Source organism: Temnothorax curvispinosus, unplaced genomic scaffold (assembly GCF_003070985.1).
Source record: "Temnothorax curvispinosus isolate PA1 unplaced genomic scaffold, ASM307098v1 QBEX01004550.1, whole genome shotgun sequence".
NCBI lineage: Eukaryota > Metazoa > Arthropoda > Insecta > Hymenoptera > Formicidae > Temnothorax > Temnothorax curvispinosus.
In genome coordinates, this window is record NW_020214330.1 from 108,582 (window position 1) to 129,275 (window position 20,694).

Below are 20,694 nucleotides of genomic sequence, written 5' to 3' on the forward strand. Positions count from 1 at the left end.
TTTTATAACTCATATAAATGTAATCAGTTATAAAAGAATATTCTTACTGATATATTTGAATCGGTTTACGCCATTTCGCGGAGAATTTAAAGCTGTCGATTACCAGAAGTTTAGCAACTGCAATTGTCAGCCAAATTCGAACTAAATGTGCAGCGAAATGCCGGATATCAGCCGAAAATATGAGGGTGGCGAGCGACAACTTGTCCTCCTGTGCATTCGTCGTACTTAAGCTGTTCTTGAACAATGCCTACAATGTATGTGATTGTGTGTTAAGTCTTTAGTTCTCTTGAATGCTAATCTAAAATCAATTAACGATGAGTTCCGCGATAATTACATTTACGGTAATCGATGTCTGAACAAACACATCGATCAGAAACACGGCGGTACTGTAGAAAATTTCTTTCGAGGATGAGCATACATGCTGATTAAGTGAAGTATTATATGTAGCAACAAGTCAATTTATACATAAGCTTAAATGTACGCACAATTATTTCATAAAGCAAGATAACTAAAATTCCTCATAATTTTACATTTAATCTTGTTTTCAAATTCTTTCACATGTCGTTATATTAGTTTTCAAATATTTAATTTTTTGCAAAGTTTATTTAAACAATAAGATTAGAAAGTTTTAATTTTGTATTACGCTAATATATAATATCTGAAATTACATTTTTTTCTATAATATTTCAAATAAGTAAATACTTTTCATAATATAATAATATGCTTTGACAGAAATAACTTTTAAAATAGAAAGGACACAAAGTATTCATTCTCATGACAATAAGAACGCCAACATCCTCGAAGAAATAAATACATTTAGCATCAAATGTGCAATATTTAATTTAAAAAACTCGGGCCAATAATGTGTCAAGTCATCCGCAGCAATTAAAAATAGCATCACAAATAATTTTATAATTTCATAAAATATCATTTGTAAAAAAAATTCATTTTTTCGTTTGTATGTTGTTAATTCGAAATTTTTTTTACTTTAGCATATAATTTGTAGAGAGATAGCTTGATTATTTTTAATAATTTCCAGATTAATTGCGATGCTTATAATCTTTCTCACGATGTGTCCAACGAGTTGGACGTATTCTAGTCAATATAAAGAGAGAAGACTCTCATGAATAGATATATAATCAGAAGCAAATTGGAAAAGGTTAACTTGATACAACGAAACCGTGGACGAACGAACTTCATATGTATAGACAGTTTGCTTTAATAAGAAAGGGACCACGGCGAGTTAATAATTATATTCTAGACTCAACAGTTGAATTGTAGCCGCTTCTAAGGATGTGATGTGACAGTTGTTTTTATTTTGTACTCTCGTCTACTGTTTGTAATTATAACAGTTGATATTAATATATTTTTAAATAAAAAGATAATTCTTGGTCACTAAAAATTGTTAATATTTTATATTTTAATAAACGAGAGAAAATTTACCTTTTACTTTAATATTAAATAATTTCAAAAATTATATTTCGGTAATGCAGTTAAATTTTTATTAAAACACGGAAGATAAAAAAAATTTGTATAAAAAATTACAAGTCATATTACTCATTCGAATTAAGAAAATGATAAAAATACAAAAAATTAATTTTAAAAATATTGAAGAATAAGTAATAAAAAAATTAATTCGGTTACTATTTTATTTCATCCATAACTGCGGAATGTATTGGAAACTATACTGCTAATTGTGTACTTTTTAGTATTCCAACTTGCAAATTTGCTGCAATCTCGTTCGTTATAATAATTTTTGAAATCGCAGATAATCTCATATATAAAGTATTTCTATCTCTTTCTATTGATACGAGGTTTGAATAGTGCCCATTCTTTTTGCAACCGCAGCTGCAATTCTACTTTGATTTCAGAATTTTGAAGGACCTCTAGCGTGAAAGTAAATTCATATAATTAAAAGAGTAAACTTTGGGCGGATGTAGGAGAGAACTGTAAACGTCGGACGAACGATTTTCTACACTAGCCAACTTCCCGGCAGAAAGTTAATGAAATTGCATGATGTTACCGTAGCGTCGACTAACCGACGAGTAATATTTTTTTCTCATCGATCCTAGCAACCTATAAAAGAACTTTCAAATAAGATATTCTATTTAATTTGATTACTACTTTATAAAAAAATCTACGAAAAATACTGAAAAACGCCGATTAATTGCCTTACCGGTCAATTTAATTAATTAAAATATTAGTTTAGTTGTATATAAAAATATCGTGATGCAATATTATAAAATAAAAAACGTGATATTAAATGCAAAAATAAAAGCCTTAATATAATGCAATTAATTATAAAAGAAACGAGAATGCAGGAAACAAACCATTTTCTCTTTTCTCCAAAAAAGAGTAAAGAGAAATCAACGCGGATTTGACCGACAAACGCGACAAAGCAACTGGTGCAGCTACAAACATCAAGAGAGATGAAAAGATAAATACTTCGTGGAATCTTAACAGAATAAATGGAATTTTCAACATTTCAATGCTTCAGCTATTCAGAAAATGATCTCCACGTTTATTCGCAATAGGAACGCAATAATGTAAATTCTTCCTTATTCGTGACGTCAATAACCGGATTCACCAAAATGATATCAAAATGATCAAGTTATCGCGCGCTACGATCTCTGACTCTGAGTATGTTTGTGTAGAAACTATCGATCGTCCGAATGTTACGCGCGAGTAGTTCGACGAAGACGTCGACGTCTCGCAATATTCAATGTCTTATAGATTAGATACATTTGCAAGTATGTAAATATGTATGTATGTATATGGGGCGCTTGTGTGCATATGTACAAACTTGGCCAAAGTGTATACATAGATATATGTTAATTGCGTTGATGTGCATCTACCGGCGCGGCGCGAGCTCTCGATCCTCTCGATCCAGAATATACATATCGATCTTCTTTGCGCTTAGGCAATCCTTCCCGAACGATAAGTAAAAAAAGAGCTATATTTGTTATAGAAAAAATAGTAGAGCACGATAAAAGATATTTTGATAAGTCTAATCAATTAACTTGACCGAATGATTAAATGGATGTCGTGTTTAACGAGCACATTATTTGATTCGTTGAATAATAAGTCATGTGTGAAAAATAATGTATCAAATCATGTCAAATTGAATTAAATGCAGTTTTCACAATCCAATTATGTATACGTGCTGCAGCGAATTTAACGCTCGACTAGAATGATCATCGATTAATACAATAACTGTATATAAGCAGATATATTGTATAAGGTACAAGTTGAATCTATGCTTTCATGAAAATTTCAATAGCGCTGGCAGGTCCAGCTAATATTAAATGTTGGTCAACAAAGCTAGTCAATTGTTAAAGCAAAAAATGTCGATTGAACCATGTTAATTAATGAGCATCAGATCATTTATGCTAAAATCGCCAACTTTTCTTTTGCTTCAAAGAGATTTTTCTTTTATCTAAAAACATATTTGATAATTATTAATTATCAAAGAAGTAAAGCATACGTTAGATAAATTTATAACAAACTTAAAGAATCGTTGTATTATAATAACAACACGGGATTTATTTAAATAAGTAGATATCTCTACTTTGATTAAAACAAAATTAGAATAATGCGAAATATTAATATATTAAAATTCTCAAATATTTCTCATAAATTATTTCATTTAATCGTTATGATATCGATCAATAGTATATTTTTATGTTAAACTACTTCACGATAAATTCCACGCGTAAAACTGTCGAGGTGAAGTCAGAGACAAATTATTCACGTTAACACTTATACAAATTACTGTGAATTGCACCGTATCGAAGTAATCGTGTAAGTTCTTACGCCATAAATCTGTCAGCTACATTTTTTACAGCCTAGAAGCTCATTAGAGTCAAAAAGTTAATCGTCCAAATAATGGCGATGGTCATTAACTGTCGACAAAATTTATGACTTTATTTTCATTTTTACAGCAAGACTCGAAAAACATCTCTTAAAGTTCAACAAAGATAATTAATTTTTCAATCTTTTTTAATAACTCGGATGTCAAACAAGCGAAATCTAGATTAGTTAAGATATAGCGTACGTCAAATGAGAAAATAGCTCATTGACAGTGTGTTAAAATATGTTGTAAGTGGTATTGTAGAAAGTATCTCATAAGAATCGAGGTGTATTGATCGATATTGAAAGAACAATCGCGATTGTTTCTTTTGACAAAAATTCCAGTATTCCCTTTCAAATTTCCCTACAATTTGCCTACGATAGGGAAGCGTGAGAACTTCGTCTACGGCGTCGATAAAATGTCGCGTTGATTTTAAAGTCAATATGTAACGATACGATCGGAAGACACCACTAACTGAAATTGAAAGTGCACGGGGTAGAACGAAAAATGTATTATTTATTATCACTCCGAGAAAAATATTTATGTAACTTTGATGGCCTAAAGTTTACTAACAAGACACATCAATATCATAGTCATAATTACGCGCCGTAATTAACACACTGATGATATAAAATAATTTTGTAACAAAACTAAACTGTCCAATACCTTTGTATCCTCCTCCCATTCTGATCTCCTACGATAAAATTATTTCTCAAAAATATAATTCGCAATTATATACCTAATCTTACATTGTGTTAATCTTCTGTTATCTTTATGTAATATAAATACAAATTTCCTCATTTATATATAGTTACTTAATTTACAATTTCGATCAAGATTTGTATACATTTATAGTGTATTTATTAAATATATTTTATATCTTTAATTTTTTTTTCCAAATAAATTTTGTTTTATTCTTGTAAAAATTGAATTAAGAGAGCACATTTCTAAGTATTGATGAATGATGTCCTCGAAATGTTCCTATATATCTCAAACTAGTTAGTTTTAGTCCTTTCTGTTGAAAGGACTTAGCAAAAAAGAAACCGGTTTTCTGACCTGACCTGCATTCTCACGGTTTCGCTATTATTCTCCTTGAGAATATCCAAACGGCAATTTAATACACAAATTATCGAATAGTCTAGTAGCATATAATTTTGACAAATGTAGATTTTATAAGTTAATATTATTTTATTGAAGCAATTTATTAAAATATATTAAAACTTTAAAAAAAATTTTTAAATATACAAAAATTGCTAGATATTTAATCATTAAATAAGACACATATAAATTTTAAAATATAATTTATAGAGTCATGCCCATTATATTTAGCTTCTTAAAAAAGTAACTAAGTTATTGAAAAAGAATTAGAAGAAGATATATCAAACTTCATACAAATCTACAAGGTAAAAATCTGTAAAGCAAAAAATTAATAAAATGTGAAAGAAAGTTCAACGATAATAACATTATAAATCCAACGATATGTTAGATTCTTTCAAATCTCCCACAAAAACTGAGGTTACTAAAGAAAATCAATACTTTACGTTACCCAACAAGTACCAACTGTATGTAGAGTTTACCACAAACTAGTGTTTTAAGAAGATAACTACTTGTTCCCAGTTAAAATAATAAACGAGATCGCGGAATAAGGTGACCAAAAGTAAAAAATCACCCTTGGAATCACCTACTATCGCCAGAAAAATTCTTTAAAATTAATTTCCCTGTATTTTCCATTCCACAAGATGTCGCCGGACTCGTTTTATCCGACAGGATGGCCGACCTGACGCTGTCGCAGTTATCGCAGTCGGCGACAGGGTATCGCGGACGCTAGGAATACTATGGTCGCTCACAAACGTATTTTTCGGAGTCGGTGTCGACCGATGATGCGCGAAGCGCGCAAGGCGCACGTTCTCGCGCTACAATGTCACGATGCGATCTCGCAACTCGCAACGTCCGGCGTCAGCGCGCACGTGTTCTACAGAACCCGAGGAGCTGATTACGTAAAATCGTCAGTGATAAAATATTTCGACTCGAGCCAGCGAATGGAGAACGGAGCCAGCGAGCGAACACGCGTAGCTCCAGTTTTACAGCGATTGCGTGTACGTTACCCACGTGCCGAGACGTTGCGCGCATATATTGTTGGAGCAGATGTGAACCACGTGCGCGGACGAAACGCTGACCGCATAACAGTTATCGCGTGAGTCTCAAACTGATTTATTAATGAATAATTTCGACAAAAGAGAATATCAAAATTTATTGGAGTTCAGTGAAAAAAATAGTAGTAGTGCAGCATTTCGAACCAACGATAACACATTTATTTTAATCTAAAAAACCTCGACTAGACTCTGTCGACTTCGTTTATTTTAATCACAGGAAACAATTAATAGAATTTTTAAAAAATTGTGACAATTATCTTATGCTTTTATATCTACACTGTTAAATCGATATAATAAATAAATTAAAAGCGCTACTTCGGATAATGTTCACACGTATCTGGTGGATTTACGTAATAGCGGTTGAATAGTGCAATGTGATATTCAATCAATTTACTATTTTCAGACAATGGTGCGTGTGATAAACAATTTTATATTATATTATCAGATAAACAGGAGCAATCACATATACTATTACTTTTTACGATATCTCAGAAATGATTTCGTAAAGCTAGATATCTAATTTTTAACATTCATGTTGCAACATCTAATTATCATCGTAAGTGTTGTGACATATCTTGCCGCAACGCTTACGATATTTTAATTTCTACGAACGAGTTCTACTTATTATGTCTACTTGATATGATTAACCCTCATTTGATGTACATATATATACACACCGACTAACAAGTCAACTTATTTGAATATTTAAACAAAAATAAAGTAATTATAAGCTCGTAAAAATAATAAAAGTTTTAAAATAGTAACGTAGATGAAAGGTTTAGTTTCAGTATTTATCATTTCTTAGGTTATCATGTATATTCTCCTGTAATTGTATCGGATATCGAAAACTTTCATATCAGTGAAACCGTATTTTTATGTTAAGCAAATTTGTAATACCGTACACCTGCTAACTTTTAATGCGTGTAATAATGAAATGTTAAAGTAAATATTAACATTTAGTTTAATTAACAATTTACTATTAGTAGAATATATTAATAAATATATTAATCAAAACATAGGAATATGCCTATGTCCATCGTTGATCGTAGTATTTTATGTGAATTATTACCTAATTATCCAAATAATCGCAAGAAAGATATGAAATTTTTAGAATAAAGAAAATTTTACTATGCCTTTAATGTTCTAAAATTTTGCGATAACGCGCGTAATTAAAGCCGACTTAATGCTGGCACACACAGATAAAGTATCCTATCGGCATATTATAAATTAACTCAGCGAGTATTTTGTGCGTTATAATTTGCAGACACATGCAGTAAAGTAATAGAGTGTGCAAGAATGACTATGTGTAACAGTTGAAAGCAAGGGCTGAAGAAATTCTCTTGTATCGAAGATCTTTAATTAAAAAAAAAAATGGATAAACCATCAGTAGCGATTGATAGCGATATGAAAACCGACGAGGTAAGTACAAGACGTTTTGATTTAAATTACGAGAATATCGTTTGATCCATCAATCCTGCTTTCTCTCTTCTAAAAACATTTTTATGATAAAAAAGAAAATTGAAAAGTTATTTCCCTCTTCATTCTGATAAAAAATATGTTTTAATATTTATGTATATTTCGTTTAATATAAACGCATTCTATTACATATGAGTTTAAGACACGATTTTAATATTAAAATATTTACACATTTCTCTCTAAGATAAAGATGTAAATTATTTATAATTTTTTCTCGTACAAACCAATACGATTAATTAAACAGTAGCAAGCTGCAGATTTCAATTTTTAATATTAAATATTTTTGCGACGTTTTTGTCAGAAAGACATCGCAATTTTCTACGAAAATATATTACTCCATTTTTTAATTAGCTATATAAATATCCCAGCGTAACATCAATTGAGTCTTTTGCTTCCTCGCAAAGGAAGCTTTGTTTTCGTAAATCTCGTATATGAACCTTTGGTCGCGTATATTATAAAAATTCTATTACTTTATAATCGTTTTATAACACGTTCAACATTTTTAAAACAGTGAAAATACGTTTACATTATTATCAATATATACATTGAAATTATTTGTCTTCTTTTATAATTAATTTAAAGAGAAAATAAAATAATTGTAAAGAAAATTATAATGCCGAAATACGTAAAGAACCTCATAAAAATATGTAGGGATTAAACAATAATAGTTAATATCAGTAAGTATTTTCTCGAGTATATATCTATGTATCTATTATCGTCACGAAACTTAAATCATTTAAATCGCGAACGCTGTTAATATTTCCTACTTACAATATTAGATATGACATTGAAGATAGGTTGAAAGATCATAATTATATAGTTATCACACAAACCATACTACATAAGATGAAAACAGTAACTCTACAAAACGCTGATATACTTTGTGTAATAGACTGCGTGATATGTGTTAGTGAACGTGTTTCAGTGTGTACACATTTACGTGATAGAGAATACATTTATATAAATCACTAGCTGATATTTAACAGCATTATAGTTATAATTACAATTTTCCAACTCTCTCTTTTACTTTTGTCGTAAGTTCTAAGAGATTGAAATTTATTCGCTAGTTTAAATTTTGTAAAAGGTAACCCTTTGCCGTTTAATTATACTCTATAAAACTTCATAATTTTACCATACGTTGCTAATAAACAAAGTTATCATCGGACTACGTGTTTTAATGTTCATTTTATAATTTCTAGGTGACACCACAAATGGAATCTTTCCGTGGAAACAGGATGTACTGCAGAAAATACTTCGGATGGGTAAAATATATATCAGTAGAGCCGACTATGTGGCTTTACATGATGGCATTTATGTTCACGTCAGTCGTCGAGCAAGACTTTTTTAGATATAAAGCATGTCGGGTGGATCACGGATACTCTGAAGAAATCTGTATGAAGCTAAACGATGATGATAATAAAGCGATAAAGACCAAAGTACAGGTAAAAATTATGTACTACATTTAAAATAAAAGAAAAAAGACGTAAAATGGGGAATAATACGCACATTATATGAACAAACTATCGGAGTTTAGTTTAACGGCTCGTGAACATGTTAAATTCGATCGAAGGGACTTGCTTATAGTGCATGTGCAAATATTTAGTGTAAGTCGCCAAAAATACAACCGGATGCTATCAAAGCAAACATATTTGTCGAACTAAATATTAACATGAGATACCTACGCAACGAAATGTGATACCGCAATGTTTATATGCGAAGCATGTAAGAGAATATATATTCAAACATATATCCGCGCATAATTTTATTTTATGAAAATTTATTGAAAACTTAAATAAAATGCCTAAACGCTAGTAAGCAATTTTACTGCGAACGCATAATAAATAAATTTATTCTGAATTCGGAGCGTTTTCGATGTCGATAATTGACTTTTATTCTTCAATTACGGTTTTATTAACAATAAGAAAAATTCATCTTGCAGATGACCGTCTCGGAATTTCATCAATGGAACGACATTGCCGGGCATGTAGTGCCTATTATCTTGGCAATGTTTTATGGCAACTGGAGCGACCGGCGAGGACGTAAATTGCCGCTCGTCCTCGGTTTGACGGGCAAATTGATTTACTCCTTCATGGTCGTGATCAATTCTATGATGAACACTTGGAATCTGAACATGGTAGTGTACACGGCAACCCTGCCGATGAGCCTACTGGGCGGCGACGTGGCAATCTTTGGCAGTTGCTTCGCGTACATGTCGGACATAAGCTCCGTGCAACAAAGAACTATGAGAATCACGATCTTAGATGTCGTTTATCTCAGCACTATGCCCTCGGGTAGGAACAAGTTTGCTCTAAAAAGTTTTATGCAAAGATATAATTATTATCAAAAAACTTCGGCGTGAAGTTAATTAAGGCAATCTCCGGACTTTCATATTGTTTAGATAAATACCGCTGCACATTTATTATACATTTTTTTTTCTATAAAGGATTTTTGAGCCGTTAAAATTCATGGATTGTCGATAGCATCATTGTTTTACCATTTTCATTCTGCGTATATGTTCGCGATTATATAAAAGCCTTTACAATTCAATGACGTAAAGTTTAAATAATCAATCATATTTTTTTTCGTTCGTAGGAGTTGCACTTGGATCTTATGTGTTTACTCATTTAGTCAACATGTCCTACACAATTATGTTCGCTATAAACGCGACTTTACTCTTGCTGGCGATTGTGTATTCGCTCGTGTGGCTAAAATGGCAAACGTCACCAAGGCAGCAACCACTTTCGGGCACCAACTGGCTGTTCGACTTCTTCGACACAAGACATGTCGCCACGACAATGCGAACGTTAGTGAAATCGAGACGCAATCATGGCAAATTGCACCTGTGGTTGCTTCTGCTCGCGATGTGTCTATATACATTCCAGAGAGACGAGAAACCGAAGAGTCAAATGTATACCTCACTAATCTTTAAGTGGAACGTGGTGGATTTTAGCAACTTTAAAACATTCCAATCGACTCTCTTCGTATTAGGTCAGTTTGACATAAACTTGATCCAAATTAATTGAATTGACTTTTCGCGAACCTCGCTATTAATCCACAATGCGTTCTGAATGTCGCGAGTGAAAGGAGAAATTTCTTATCGAAATCACGAGAACTTTCACTCCTGGTTAATTTATGGTCTTGATTATCAACGACAATAAAAAAATTACGATCCAATTGCGAGAAATTGAAACGATTCGCGATCGTGTAAAAAGCTCGGTTTTTCGTGTAAAAAAATAAACAAAAATAGATTATTGCTATGTCATTGGAAAAATTAGCCATTTTTCTTAAGTATTATTCTTGAATATCTGAATCTTCAATACTCGCATTTTTTATAATTATAAAAAACGTTTCGAATAAGTTCAGAACTAATAAATACTATCATATAATTTACAAGCAGCATAAATATTTTAAATGCTATTAGAAATACGAAGATATAAAGTATGAAATATTTAAAAGAATTTTATTCCAACAGCAATGCTCATTGGAGTGCCTATCATGAATAAATTAATAGGAATGAAGGACACTTTCATCGTAGCGGTTGGAGCAATAGCGCACGCAGCTGGAAGAATAGTATTTGTTTTAGCGGACCAGCCAAAATTGTTTTACGTGGGTCAGTAAGAGATGTTATATTTCTCTCAATCTACTATCAAATTCTTTCCAAATATTATATGGTGTCATTATCGAATCATTCAAACTTTTAATTAAAATATTATACGAATACTCAAATGACAAAATAACATTGACATTATTTTATAATAACAACTATCTTGCAGGTGCTGCTGTTGCTGCGTTAGGTCCCGTAGTAGCTCCGGTACTCAGATCTATGACCTCGAAACTTGTGCCCATAGAGGAACGAGGTGCGTGGCAATAATTATTACATCTATTTTTACACTTAGATTGAAATCAATTAAATCCCGATAAGTGTCAATACAGATATAGTTTTAGTTTTTGATGCTATAAACATAAAAAATACATACTTTATGCTAGAATTTGAATTTTCCCGAATAAGGAATATTACTTTCATGTCAAAATCGAATCTCATTTAATATCGATCTCAATTTCATGCCACAATAATAATTTTTCTTTTTTATTGTAACAAAAAAGAAACATAATCGTATTGTTTTAATTTTTTAGGAAAGGTATTCGCGATGCTTTCCGTATGCGATAACGCAGTACCGCTATTTAGCGGTACTTTATATTCTCAACTTTATAACGCTACGATAAAGACAGCACCGAGCTCTTTCTATTGGTTGACATTCGCCACGCAGATCGCCGTGCTCCTGTTAATTCTGTAAGTAAATTATAATTTTCCTAGACGACATTTTTTTCGTATATTATTTTTTCTCTTTATTAAAAATGTATTAAAGAATTGCGGCGTTTTGCTTAATCGCTTTCGAAATAATCTAATTTTACTGAATAATTATTTATTTCAGATTGATCCATTTTTCATCGTGGTCTAAGCACGCGACTGAGCAACAGGATTACATTGATGACGAGGCGGTAGCTCCATCTCTTTCAAATACAATCGAAGCTAACTCGTCGAGTAATGTAACGACCTAATCTTAGAAAGCATGTGATAAGATTGTAACCGCCTATACGTAAAGCATCAAAGGTCATCTCGTCAAAGACTGATGTTTCATCTTGTATATTAAAAGGAATAGTGTAAATACACAATACATTTACAATACTTAGAATTCATATAACAATCCACTTGAAATAAGCATAAACTTATCGATGTATTTTTAAGTATCGATCATGGTTAATATCTCAGGGAAAATAATATAAAATTATAATTTTGTTAATATAGCAATAAAGTAATTTTTAAAATAGTTTAGATATTTTTTTAGATATTCGTAAGTAATAAGATTTCAAAAGTATTTGAAGCATAATAATAGAAGATATATAAACTACAATTCAAAAAATATATAATATGTACATTATAATAAATACTCGCAAAAAATATTTAGATCGTTGTTAAGATGTTAGTATTATATATTTTTAATATAAAATAATTTTATACAAAATAATTAAATAATGTTATATTAAAAATAATCCTAAACGCAAAAATTGATTGCAAAACCATGAATTTAGAACTCGGCTGAGAATTGTTAAATTGCATAAGTGCATTTGTAATGCAACAATGCAACATCTATTATATCGATATAGTAGTATTATATATTATTAGATTTTATTAAATACTTCCTAGAATAGATTATATTTTTATATTACATTATTTTGCGTAGATATTTGTATTTATATTATTAGATTTAATTATTCTAAATTACTCTTGTATAATAAAACATCTGTTCCTGTAATTGTTGAACAGTGATAGATATATAATTACATATAATTCACATTTTTTCTTATCAATCACTTATTCATAACTCTTAGCGTAAAATCTGATTTTTATTGCATATTTTTATGCGACTCATCTTATTTTGAAAATTCCCGTACAATCACCCCTTTAAAACTACAAACGAAACTAGCGGCGATACAAACACGTACAAACGATTCCGAAACAGCACCCGTTAAGAACGGCGAAGATAATCATCGAAATTGAAAAACAAGTTATACGCAGAATTATTTAGCTGACGCGATTGATCGTGACGACAATTCGTTTTTCTGTTAAGTGTGCAAGTTTTACTAATAATAATTAAATGACTCATGAAACGATTGCGATTAAAAGTCACGTACGAAAACTACATTAACAAAGCGATGATGAATATGTGAGAATTCCAGATATTAGCATAGTTGATCTCGCATTTTATAAATCAAAACACACGCGTTTTAAAATAGATAATAGTATACTAAAATTTGTTTAAATTTAGCGCGTTTTTTTTATACATATAGAATGCTCCGATATTTATGTGATCGGTAAATTAAAATAAAATAAAGACAATAATTTTTAGACAATAATTCAATAGAAATTGTCTTTTATCGCAATTTTTTACATATTTGATATTAAATATCTTGTTAATCTTTTACCTAACTTTTTGCGAAGTTAAAATTTATTTCTAACTAATTTAGAAAATGATATTTCTCTTATCAGTCTTCAAAAAGAATTCGATTTACTGCGAGCTTCTAATTTTAAATCTTGACTCACGTTTCACTAAACTCTCTTAAAATTCTCTCAAAATAAAATTGTCTCCAACTTATTCAGAGGTTGTTAACGTAAAAAGCAATACCGGTAGGACTGGTTTTCGTGATTACGATTTGCATTTACACAATGTTTAAGACAATTCTAGGAAAACTACAATACTTATTAGTATTCAATGTGCGCGAACCACAAGCATGTCAAGGATTGTTGGCTAATTGTCATCGTTTAGAATTTTTGGTGCAGAGAATTATATACTCCAAGAACTGACTTCTGCGGACACAATTTCGAAAGAAAATAAAGTATTAAAAAGCGTCTGCAAATAAACTAACGATTCTTTAATGAGAGCATTTTTATGGATTAGTATTTCAGGTAACTAAAAATAAATTATATTTTTTTATTCTATACAAAAAATAAAAAATTTAATTCTGAAAAATAAACTATCACGATAAAACTATCAATATATATCAAATAAGCAACTTGTTTAATAGTTCGACTAATAAATTAATTTTTTTTTCAAGTCATTTACAAATATCATCTATCGTAGATAACATTTTGACAAATATCATATTAAAAAATATATTAAATCTATATTTATTTTATATTTTTTTATATGCGTGTAAATTCCTTATTCTTTTATACTTGTTTATGTAAATCTTTATTGGCCCATTTTTTACGTGTTATATGCATATATTATATCTACTCTTTAATAATAGTAACTGTAATCGTGACAATCACAACAACATAATGCTATATAGTTATTAATTTAAATCTGCTAACACTTTATTTCGCGTCGGCAATATGCAAATTTAATAATTAAATGAGGCCTTTTATTTCTAATTATACAACAATTGCTCTATTCTATAGTTATTCAACAATTGCTCGCATCACTGCGCACAGAAATATGGATTAACTCTTTGCCTTCCTCTTCCGCGATCTATGCAATGACGCGCATCTATCTGATTGAATGCTGCGCGCTAGCATGAATGAAAACGAACACCTGCTTGGTTTCTTGGACGGGAATTCCTTGGATAAGCACGACATACGGGTGATATCGCTTCTCACGTACATATATCCTGACCCAAATATCCACCTCTTAAAACCCACCGGTATAAAAAGTCTGCCAACGTTTAAAGATGCGTACTGTTTGTTTCGAGCATCACTTCATCAAGAGACATCCACGATCTCCAATATCATGGTAATATACAGTGTACGACAAACATTAGCGTTTTAAATTTGTCTGCGATAAGCTATATCTCGCCTTTAAAGCTTTGTTAAAAAATAAATGCAAAAATATAGATCATTTGTACGCAAATCTTATAATATTTCATTGAAAAATGGGGATTATAATCGTTCTCATCTCACATATTTAACACATTTAAAGATAGAGGACTCAATTTTATTAAGTCTGCGTATCGCGTACACAAAAAATAAATAATGAATAAATATAAGTTAATTAACTATATAATAAACACCGAGAGGAAGAGAGTTCTCCATGCAATCAATTTAAAAAGCAGAAATACGATTGATATCAATATTTCCATCACAATCCATGTTACAGCATTTCCAGCATAACTTTCATAAATTATAATTCATATCGAGCTCTTGATCTATCGCCTCCATTAATATCAAATTGCGGGTTTTACGCGCAAACATCACAGCGGAAAATCACAGCGACGCGGGCGATTGCGGCAATAAAAAAAAGATCAAGTCGGATGATGTATTATTCACGGAGGTAACTCGATTGTCAATCGTCAGTTTCTATCGAACTTACTTGCAAATTAAGTAAGATCGTTCGGTTTTCTCTTTCCGGGTGCGCGGTTTATTCCAACGCAAATTACGTCGCGGACGATTTCTGCATTCGAACGACTAGCCATCACAACATTACCATCACGCATTACCATATCACAAAGCTTATTGACGATAACATGCCACATGTTAAAAAATTCACGTTGTGTACCCGCTATTATTTTAATCAAATTAAGTATTCCGCATTCTCACGCGAAAATGTGGTTTCCAATAACAAACATAAATGATGACCATGATTAGTGCAGCAATTTATGGATGGCGTGGTTTGAGATAAAATAATTTTTTTCGAATGTATTACTTGTCTGTTTGCTGATAAGAAATTTAAAAAAGCTATATCGACTATTTCTATATCGACTATTTTTGTAATAATATCCTATTTAAATAAAGGAAGCGGCTATAAAATTTCAGGAAAACGTGCAAGAATAAATAATGTTATATTCCACTGTACTTTCATATTATATATCAAATTTGATATATAAAATTCTTTATACATTATCAGATTGCACATAACATACGGAAATAGATCTATCATATCTATTTTAACCATTTTCAAGTTACAACTAAACTAAATAATCTTGTCTTAGCAACGACAGTTTATAAATCCGTGACAAATCCCCGTTCAACTGCTTTTGCAATACGATCTAATTGAAAGTGGAGACACACTATAAATATTGCATTATATTATGTGGCTTATTTATCCTTCAAACTGACACAGTTTGCGTAGCTCAAATAGTCATAGAGAAAGTAACGTTCTGTCCACGGTGCTTTTTATCTTGCATCAATGAGTAGCAATTTAAACGATCGGTAAGAGTAAAAGTTCACCATCAGAATCCCTGGCGGGAAACAAATTTTTGTCCCGACACTTGCACATGCAATGAAACAAAGTGCAAAAGTGCCATATTAAGAATTGTCCTAATTGTCTATCAACTATAGCAGAAAAACAGGTAGAACTAGTTGGTTGGTTAGATCATATTTCAGGCTAAATTGTGGCAAAATGTTACAAAATGTTCGAATGGTTTAAACTGCAAAAATAAGAGTATTCTTACTACTACCTCGATAGAGATCGTAAATAATATATAAGCAATAATTATTGTTCCTATTATAGAAGTCTCCAACAGCAACATTTCATATCAATAATGTTAAAAAATTTTTTAAACACCATAAATTGGATTGTTGCGTGTAAAGTACGTGTAAAACTTCGAATCGCCATTAAAAGTGTGTATTTGAAATGATGCATTTCCACTTCCAGATCTCGCTAAGAAAAGTCGTTATCGTTGTGGCAGCTTTAATAGCCCTCGCTGCGTTCGCGCACGCGATACCGACTCCCGGCCCAATTGCATCTGGAGCTATTACGATCTACCCGATACCTCAAAGGCCGCCCTACGCACCGAACCCTTGGATCTACCCGAAACCCACCACGGTGCAACCTGCAGGACGCTAAAAACCAATCCCGTCCTCTTTCGGCTCGCAAACTCGCTAACCTATTTTTTATTAAGCAATGACTTGAACAACTTGAATAATAAACGTGCACTTCTTTTCATCTCAAAATCGTCAGTTACAAACATGCAATTAAAATCGATAATTTGACAAATAACTGAGAATTATTCATTTATGAGGAATATGGCAAATATCCGTTAAATATTCGAGATGAAATCATACTAATAACTGATTAATTGTCACTTTGATTAGTATCACCGGTATAAAGTGAGTTATGTCGCAAAATTATAAAAGTCTATATTACATTATATTACGATTATGAATGTATTGTTATAAATTAAATATCGTTACTTAATCATTCTTGCTAAGAAATTAAATGTTGATACAAAGACATTTACGAAGATACGAATTAGAGCTAGATATGTTAAATTCAGAATATGTGGATATATGTATTATTAAGATTAATGTAATTTTTTATATATCAATAAATATATACATATATATTCCTTAAACTTCTATCACTCTTATGTTATTTCTTTTGTTAAATTTGTAATTAATATCGTAATTTTCTATATTTTATTCTGAATTTAAGTAAAAACTCTATACCAGGTTGTCGACGGCTCATATTATTCTAAAGGTCTTGCAGTGATAATATTCCACTAAAAAAAGAATTCACTTGTACGTCGATAAAAGAAGGTTCTTAACTATTTAGATGCGTACGTTTTTCTTCCCAAGATAATAGCTTTTGAACTATTCTGGTTAAGATGCTATGGAGATGTTTATTCGAGATAGAGGGCCACAGGTCGCTGTGCCGGCTGATGCCGATAACAATGCACATCACGTAGGCGTCTCGTGCACGTAAAGTCGCTTAACGAGTAAAGTACTTTTGCACCCGTCCGTTCCTTTTTTTTCCGACATCTCCGTGACGTCTATTGTGGCAATTTACCTTTCGTATCTTCCACCGTATACATCGACCGAGTGTATGCATGTGTATGCAGTCGCGCGCTTCTACGTACTTCCGCGTTCACATGACCTGGTTAATCGAAGATCTCGCGAACGAGTGAAAGGGCCTCTCGGACCCGATTACGAAAAATTCTCGATTCTTTGTATATTTATGTATAACTTGATTTTTACCATATCATTAATCCGCCAATTATTCAAAATGCCAACATTATAAGTACGCTGTTATATATCAAATAAAACTTTAATAATATAATTTCTCTACGCTTCACATCATTCGCAGAGAGTTGCATAATGCAACTGACGTCAGTTTATAATTAATTCAAAGAGAAGAATACCAAAGCTGTCGCGATTCATTAATCAATCACTAATTGCAAAATAAAATATAAATAATTAAATACTTGAATTAAATATCAAATACATATTTTGTTTATGCTACCGAGAATAATTTTTACAAATGTAAAAAATAAAATTGTTTCCGTCTGAAACACGTGTTGCACACAGTTACGTCACATTTGTTCTGACACATTTTCGTGAGAGACCGAGAGTGGCAATCGCTTGCATTCATGGAGGAGCGAATTAAAACTCGCTACAGCTCGTTAATCCAGTTACACGCCGTAATAGTGCACGCGGAAGCAACGAACAAAAACGTTATTCAATATCGGCCTAAAAAGAGAAAATATAATCACAGTTTGAGCTCGCAGCGTGACGGTCGACGATTCCTTCGCACAAACGTTTTCACGGTAAAGTTGCAACGAAATGTCAATATTCGTACAAGTGCAAGGTCGACCATATAAAATCCTACATAATTTTTAAAATCCTAACATAATATTCAAAAACTAAAATATTTATAATAATGTATTCATATATTATATATTTTTTCATTAATAATGTTTAGCAAAACAAAGTATTTTTATATTACGCGTATATTTTTATTCGTATCCTACAATTCGATGATAACAAATAAATCATTCGTACTAACGCTCATATAGACGCTTTTCAGTAATAACCAATCTTTATCATCTCAATTTGAACTATTTTGCGTGATCACAGCAATCTGCATGCTGAACCGTAACACCATCATGTAAGAGTATATATATAGACCTTCACTTTCGCACATGAGTTGTACACAGGGTGTCCGTAATTAACGCGCAATATCTTATTGTTGTAACAATATATCCTAAAGATTAGCAAAAATTATTCAATCATTTTTTATCACCTTTTCGTTTGTGAGATTATCTCCTACATTATTCTATTCTACCATATAAATCAATAATATTCAAAAAATGTAATGAATTAACTTTCGTAAGTTTCAAGTACTCATTTAAGTGCATTCTCGTACGCACGATAAATTAATAAACAAAATAAATAAATGTAAAATATTTCAGAATTAAATATTTATTCTAATCCGTAATAACCCATCCATTTTAAATTATATACAGATCTATGAGATGCCATATCTATCTATAATACTTTTATCTTATTAATTTCGTAAATATTTCTAAACTTTTCAATCATATATCAATTTTTTTCACAGATCTGTTACCACAATACAAAATAAAAAATAATTTAAAACTCACTGATACGATACGCATAGCAGCGCGCGGAGTTGTAGATGCTATAATTTGAATACAACATTTGTGTATGTTACGTTGCTCTGTAACATACACAAATGTAGAACTCAAATTATAGCGGTAAACAAAAAAAGTTAAAATTTGAAAAAATAATTATAAACAAACTATTTACTTTATGGTTGCTCCACCGCAACCCGATGCCTCTTATATAAACCTCTTAAACGTCCTTCTTCTCCTCTGAGGTTCGTTGCACTCACAGTTCACACAACACTTGCGAAAATACGGTTAATTGCAATCGCTAATTATCGAATACGATAAAGAATACAATAATCGCGCGACATTTTCGATATTAATTACACGCAACGCGCATTTTATTACATAACGATGAAAAACTAATGTGAGAAAAGTACAATAACTCAAGCTGTTCCAAATCCATGACGCATATTTGCGCATCAAACGAATCAGCGGAATGATTTTAACAAATCAGCGATATATCATGCGGAAATGGCATCGACAACTTCAATCTGATACTGGGCGATAAATAAAGTCGAGTTGAGATAGCCAGTTAAGCAATGTCCAAAAATGTGTAATCAAAATTCAATATTGCACGCACATATTTTGCACGTGTAAATCTCGCGAAACATACGGGCTATTATTTACGAATGATCAATACGTTACGGCTTTCCTTCATTTCAACCGTTCGATTTGGCTATTCCTGTATCACTCCGCGCTCTTAATTTCGAAAATAGTGGATAAATTACAGAATCGCTGAAAAAACTGGAACAGCGCGACGCGAGACATATTCGCAGATTTAAAGAGATAATTATTGTAAATGACGCAACGAAACTATAATTTCTATCTCTCCTATACCGTTCCAATCTCTACTTCAAAAGGATAAATCGCGCGGAATATCTGCCTCGCGGTAATCGCTTCCATACGTTCAGCGCGAATCGCGAATCGTAAGAGCTAATCAAATGCGTGACTTGATAATTGATAATTATTCACGGAAAATGAGCGCATCCTCTCCATGATATTTGTCAGTATTGTGCACCAAAAGATAATGCCACGAATCTCGCTGCCGGCTCGAATGTAGCGGTGCGAAATGATAATACGGCTACCTCCTGCCCGGACGCGGGCCTACGCGCTCCAGCTCGCTGAGTTACAACAACAAAAAATGTACACAATACGCTTATAACCCGCAACATTTGCCACACGTATTGCCACAAAATATTTAACGCGCCGCGCTGTGAAATGTATGTTGAATATTCAGTTCTTTACGTTACAGATTAATTTCGATGAATAGCATTACGTATTGTATAGGATATTTCACGCGTCGTTTTG

At 31.7% G+C, this 20,694-nt stretch overlaps 2 protein-coding genes across 2 annotated transcripts; both read left to right on the plus strand.

The window, feature by feature from the left end:
• The first annotated feature begins 5,672 nt into the window (after window positions 1–5,672).
• Window positions 5,673–12,421, plus strand: LOC112453633 (proton-coupled folate transporter). Its single transcript, XM_025014485.1, has 9 exons — window positions 5,673–6,044; window positions 7,268–7,422; window positions 8,679–8,921; window positions 9,419–9,770; window positions 10,072–10,467; window positions 10,952–11,089; window positions 11,253–11,336; window positions 11,614–11,770; window positions 11,913–12,421. The coding sequence occupies exons 2-9, from the start codon at window positions 7,375–7,377 to the stop codon at window positions 12,037–12,039; spliced, it is 1,545 nt and encodes a 514-aa protein (XP_024870253.1). The 5' UTR covers window positions 5,673–6,044; window positions 7,268–7,374; the 3' UTR covers window positions 12,040–12,421.
• Window positions 12,422–14,555: 2,134 nt separating this feature from the next.
• Window positions 14,556–17,222, plus strand: LOC112453666. Its single transcript, XM_025014545.1, has 2 exons — window positions 14,556–14,771; window positions 16,632–17,222. The coding sequence occupies exons 1-2, from the start codon at window positions 14,556–14,558 to the stop codon at window positions 16,821–16,823; spliced, it is 408 nt and encodes a 135-aa protein (XP_024870313.1). The 3' UTR covers window positions 16,824–17,222.
• The last annotated feature ends 3,472 nt before the right edge of the window (window positions 17,223–20,694 follow it).

Excerpts from the sequence above, each read along its gene's own strand:
- LOC112453633 (XM_025014485.1), top strand. The coding sequence starts at position 7,375 with ATGGATAAACCATCAGTAGCGATTGATAGCGATATGAAAACCGACGAG. Across the intron at positions 8,922-9,418 it reads CGATAAAGACCAAAGTACAG|ATGACCGTCTCGGAATTTCA; the intron begins GTAAAAATTATG and ends TTCATCTTGCAG. Across the intron at positions 11,090-11,252 it reads GCCAAAATTGTTTTACGTGG|GTGCTGCTGTTGCTGCGTTA; the intron begins GTCAGTAAGAGA and ends ACTATCTTGCAG.
- LOC112453666 (XM_025014545.1), top strand. The coding sequence starts at position 14,556 with ATGAATGAAAACGAACACCTGCTTGGTTTCTTGGACGGGAATTCCTTG. Across the intron at positions 14,772-16,631 it reads CCACGATCTCCAATATCATG|ATCTCGCTAAGAAAAGTCGT; the intron begins GTAATATACAGT and ends TTCCACTTCCAG.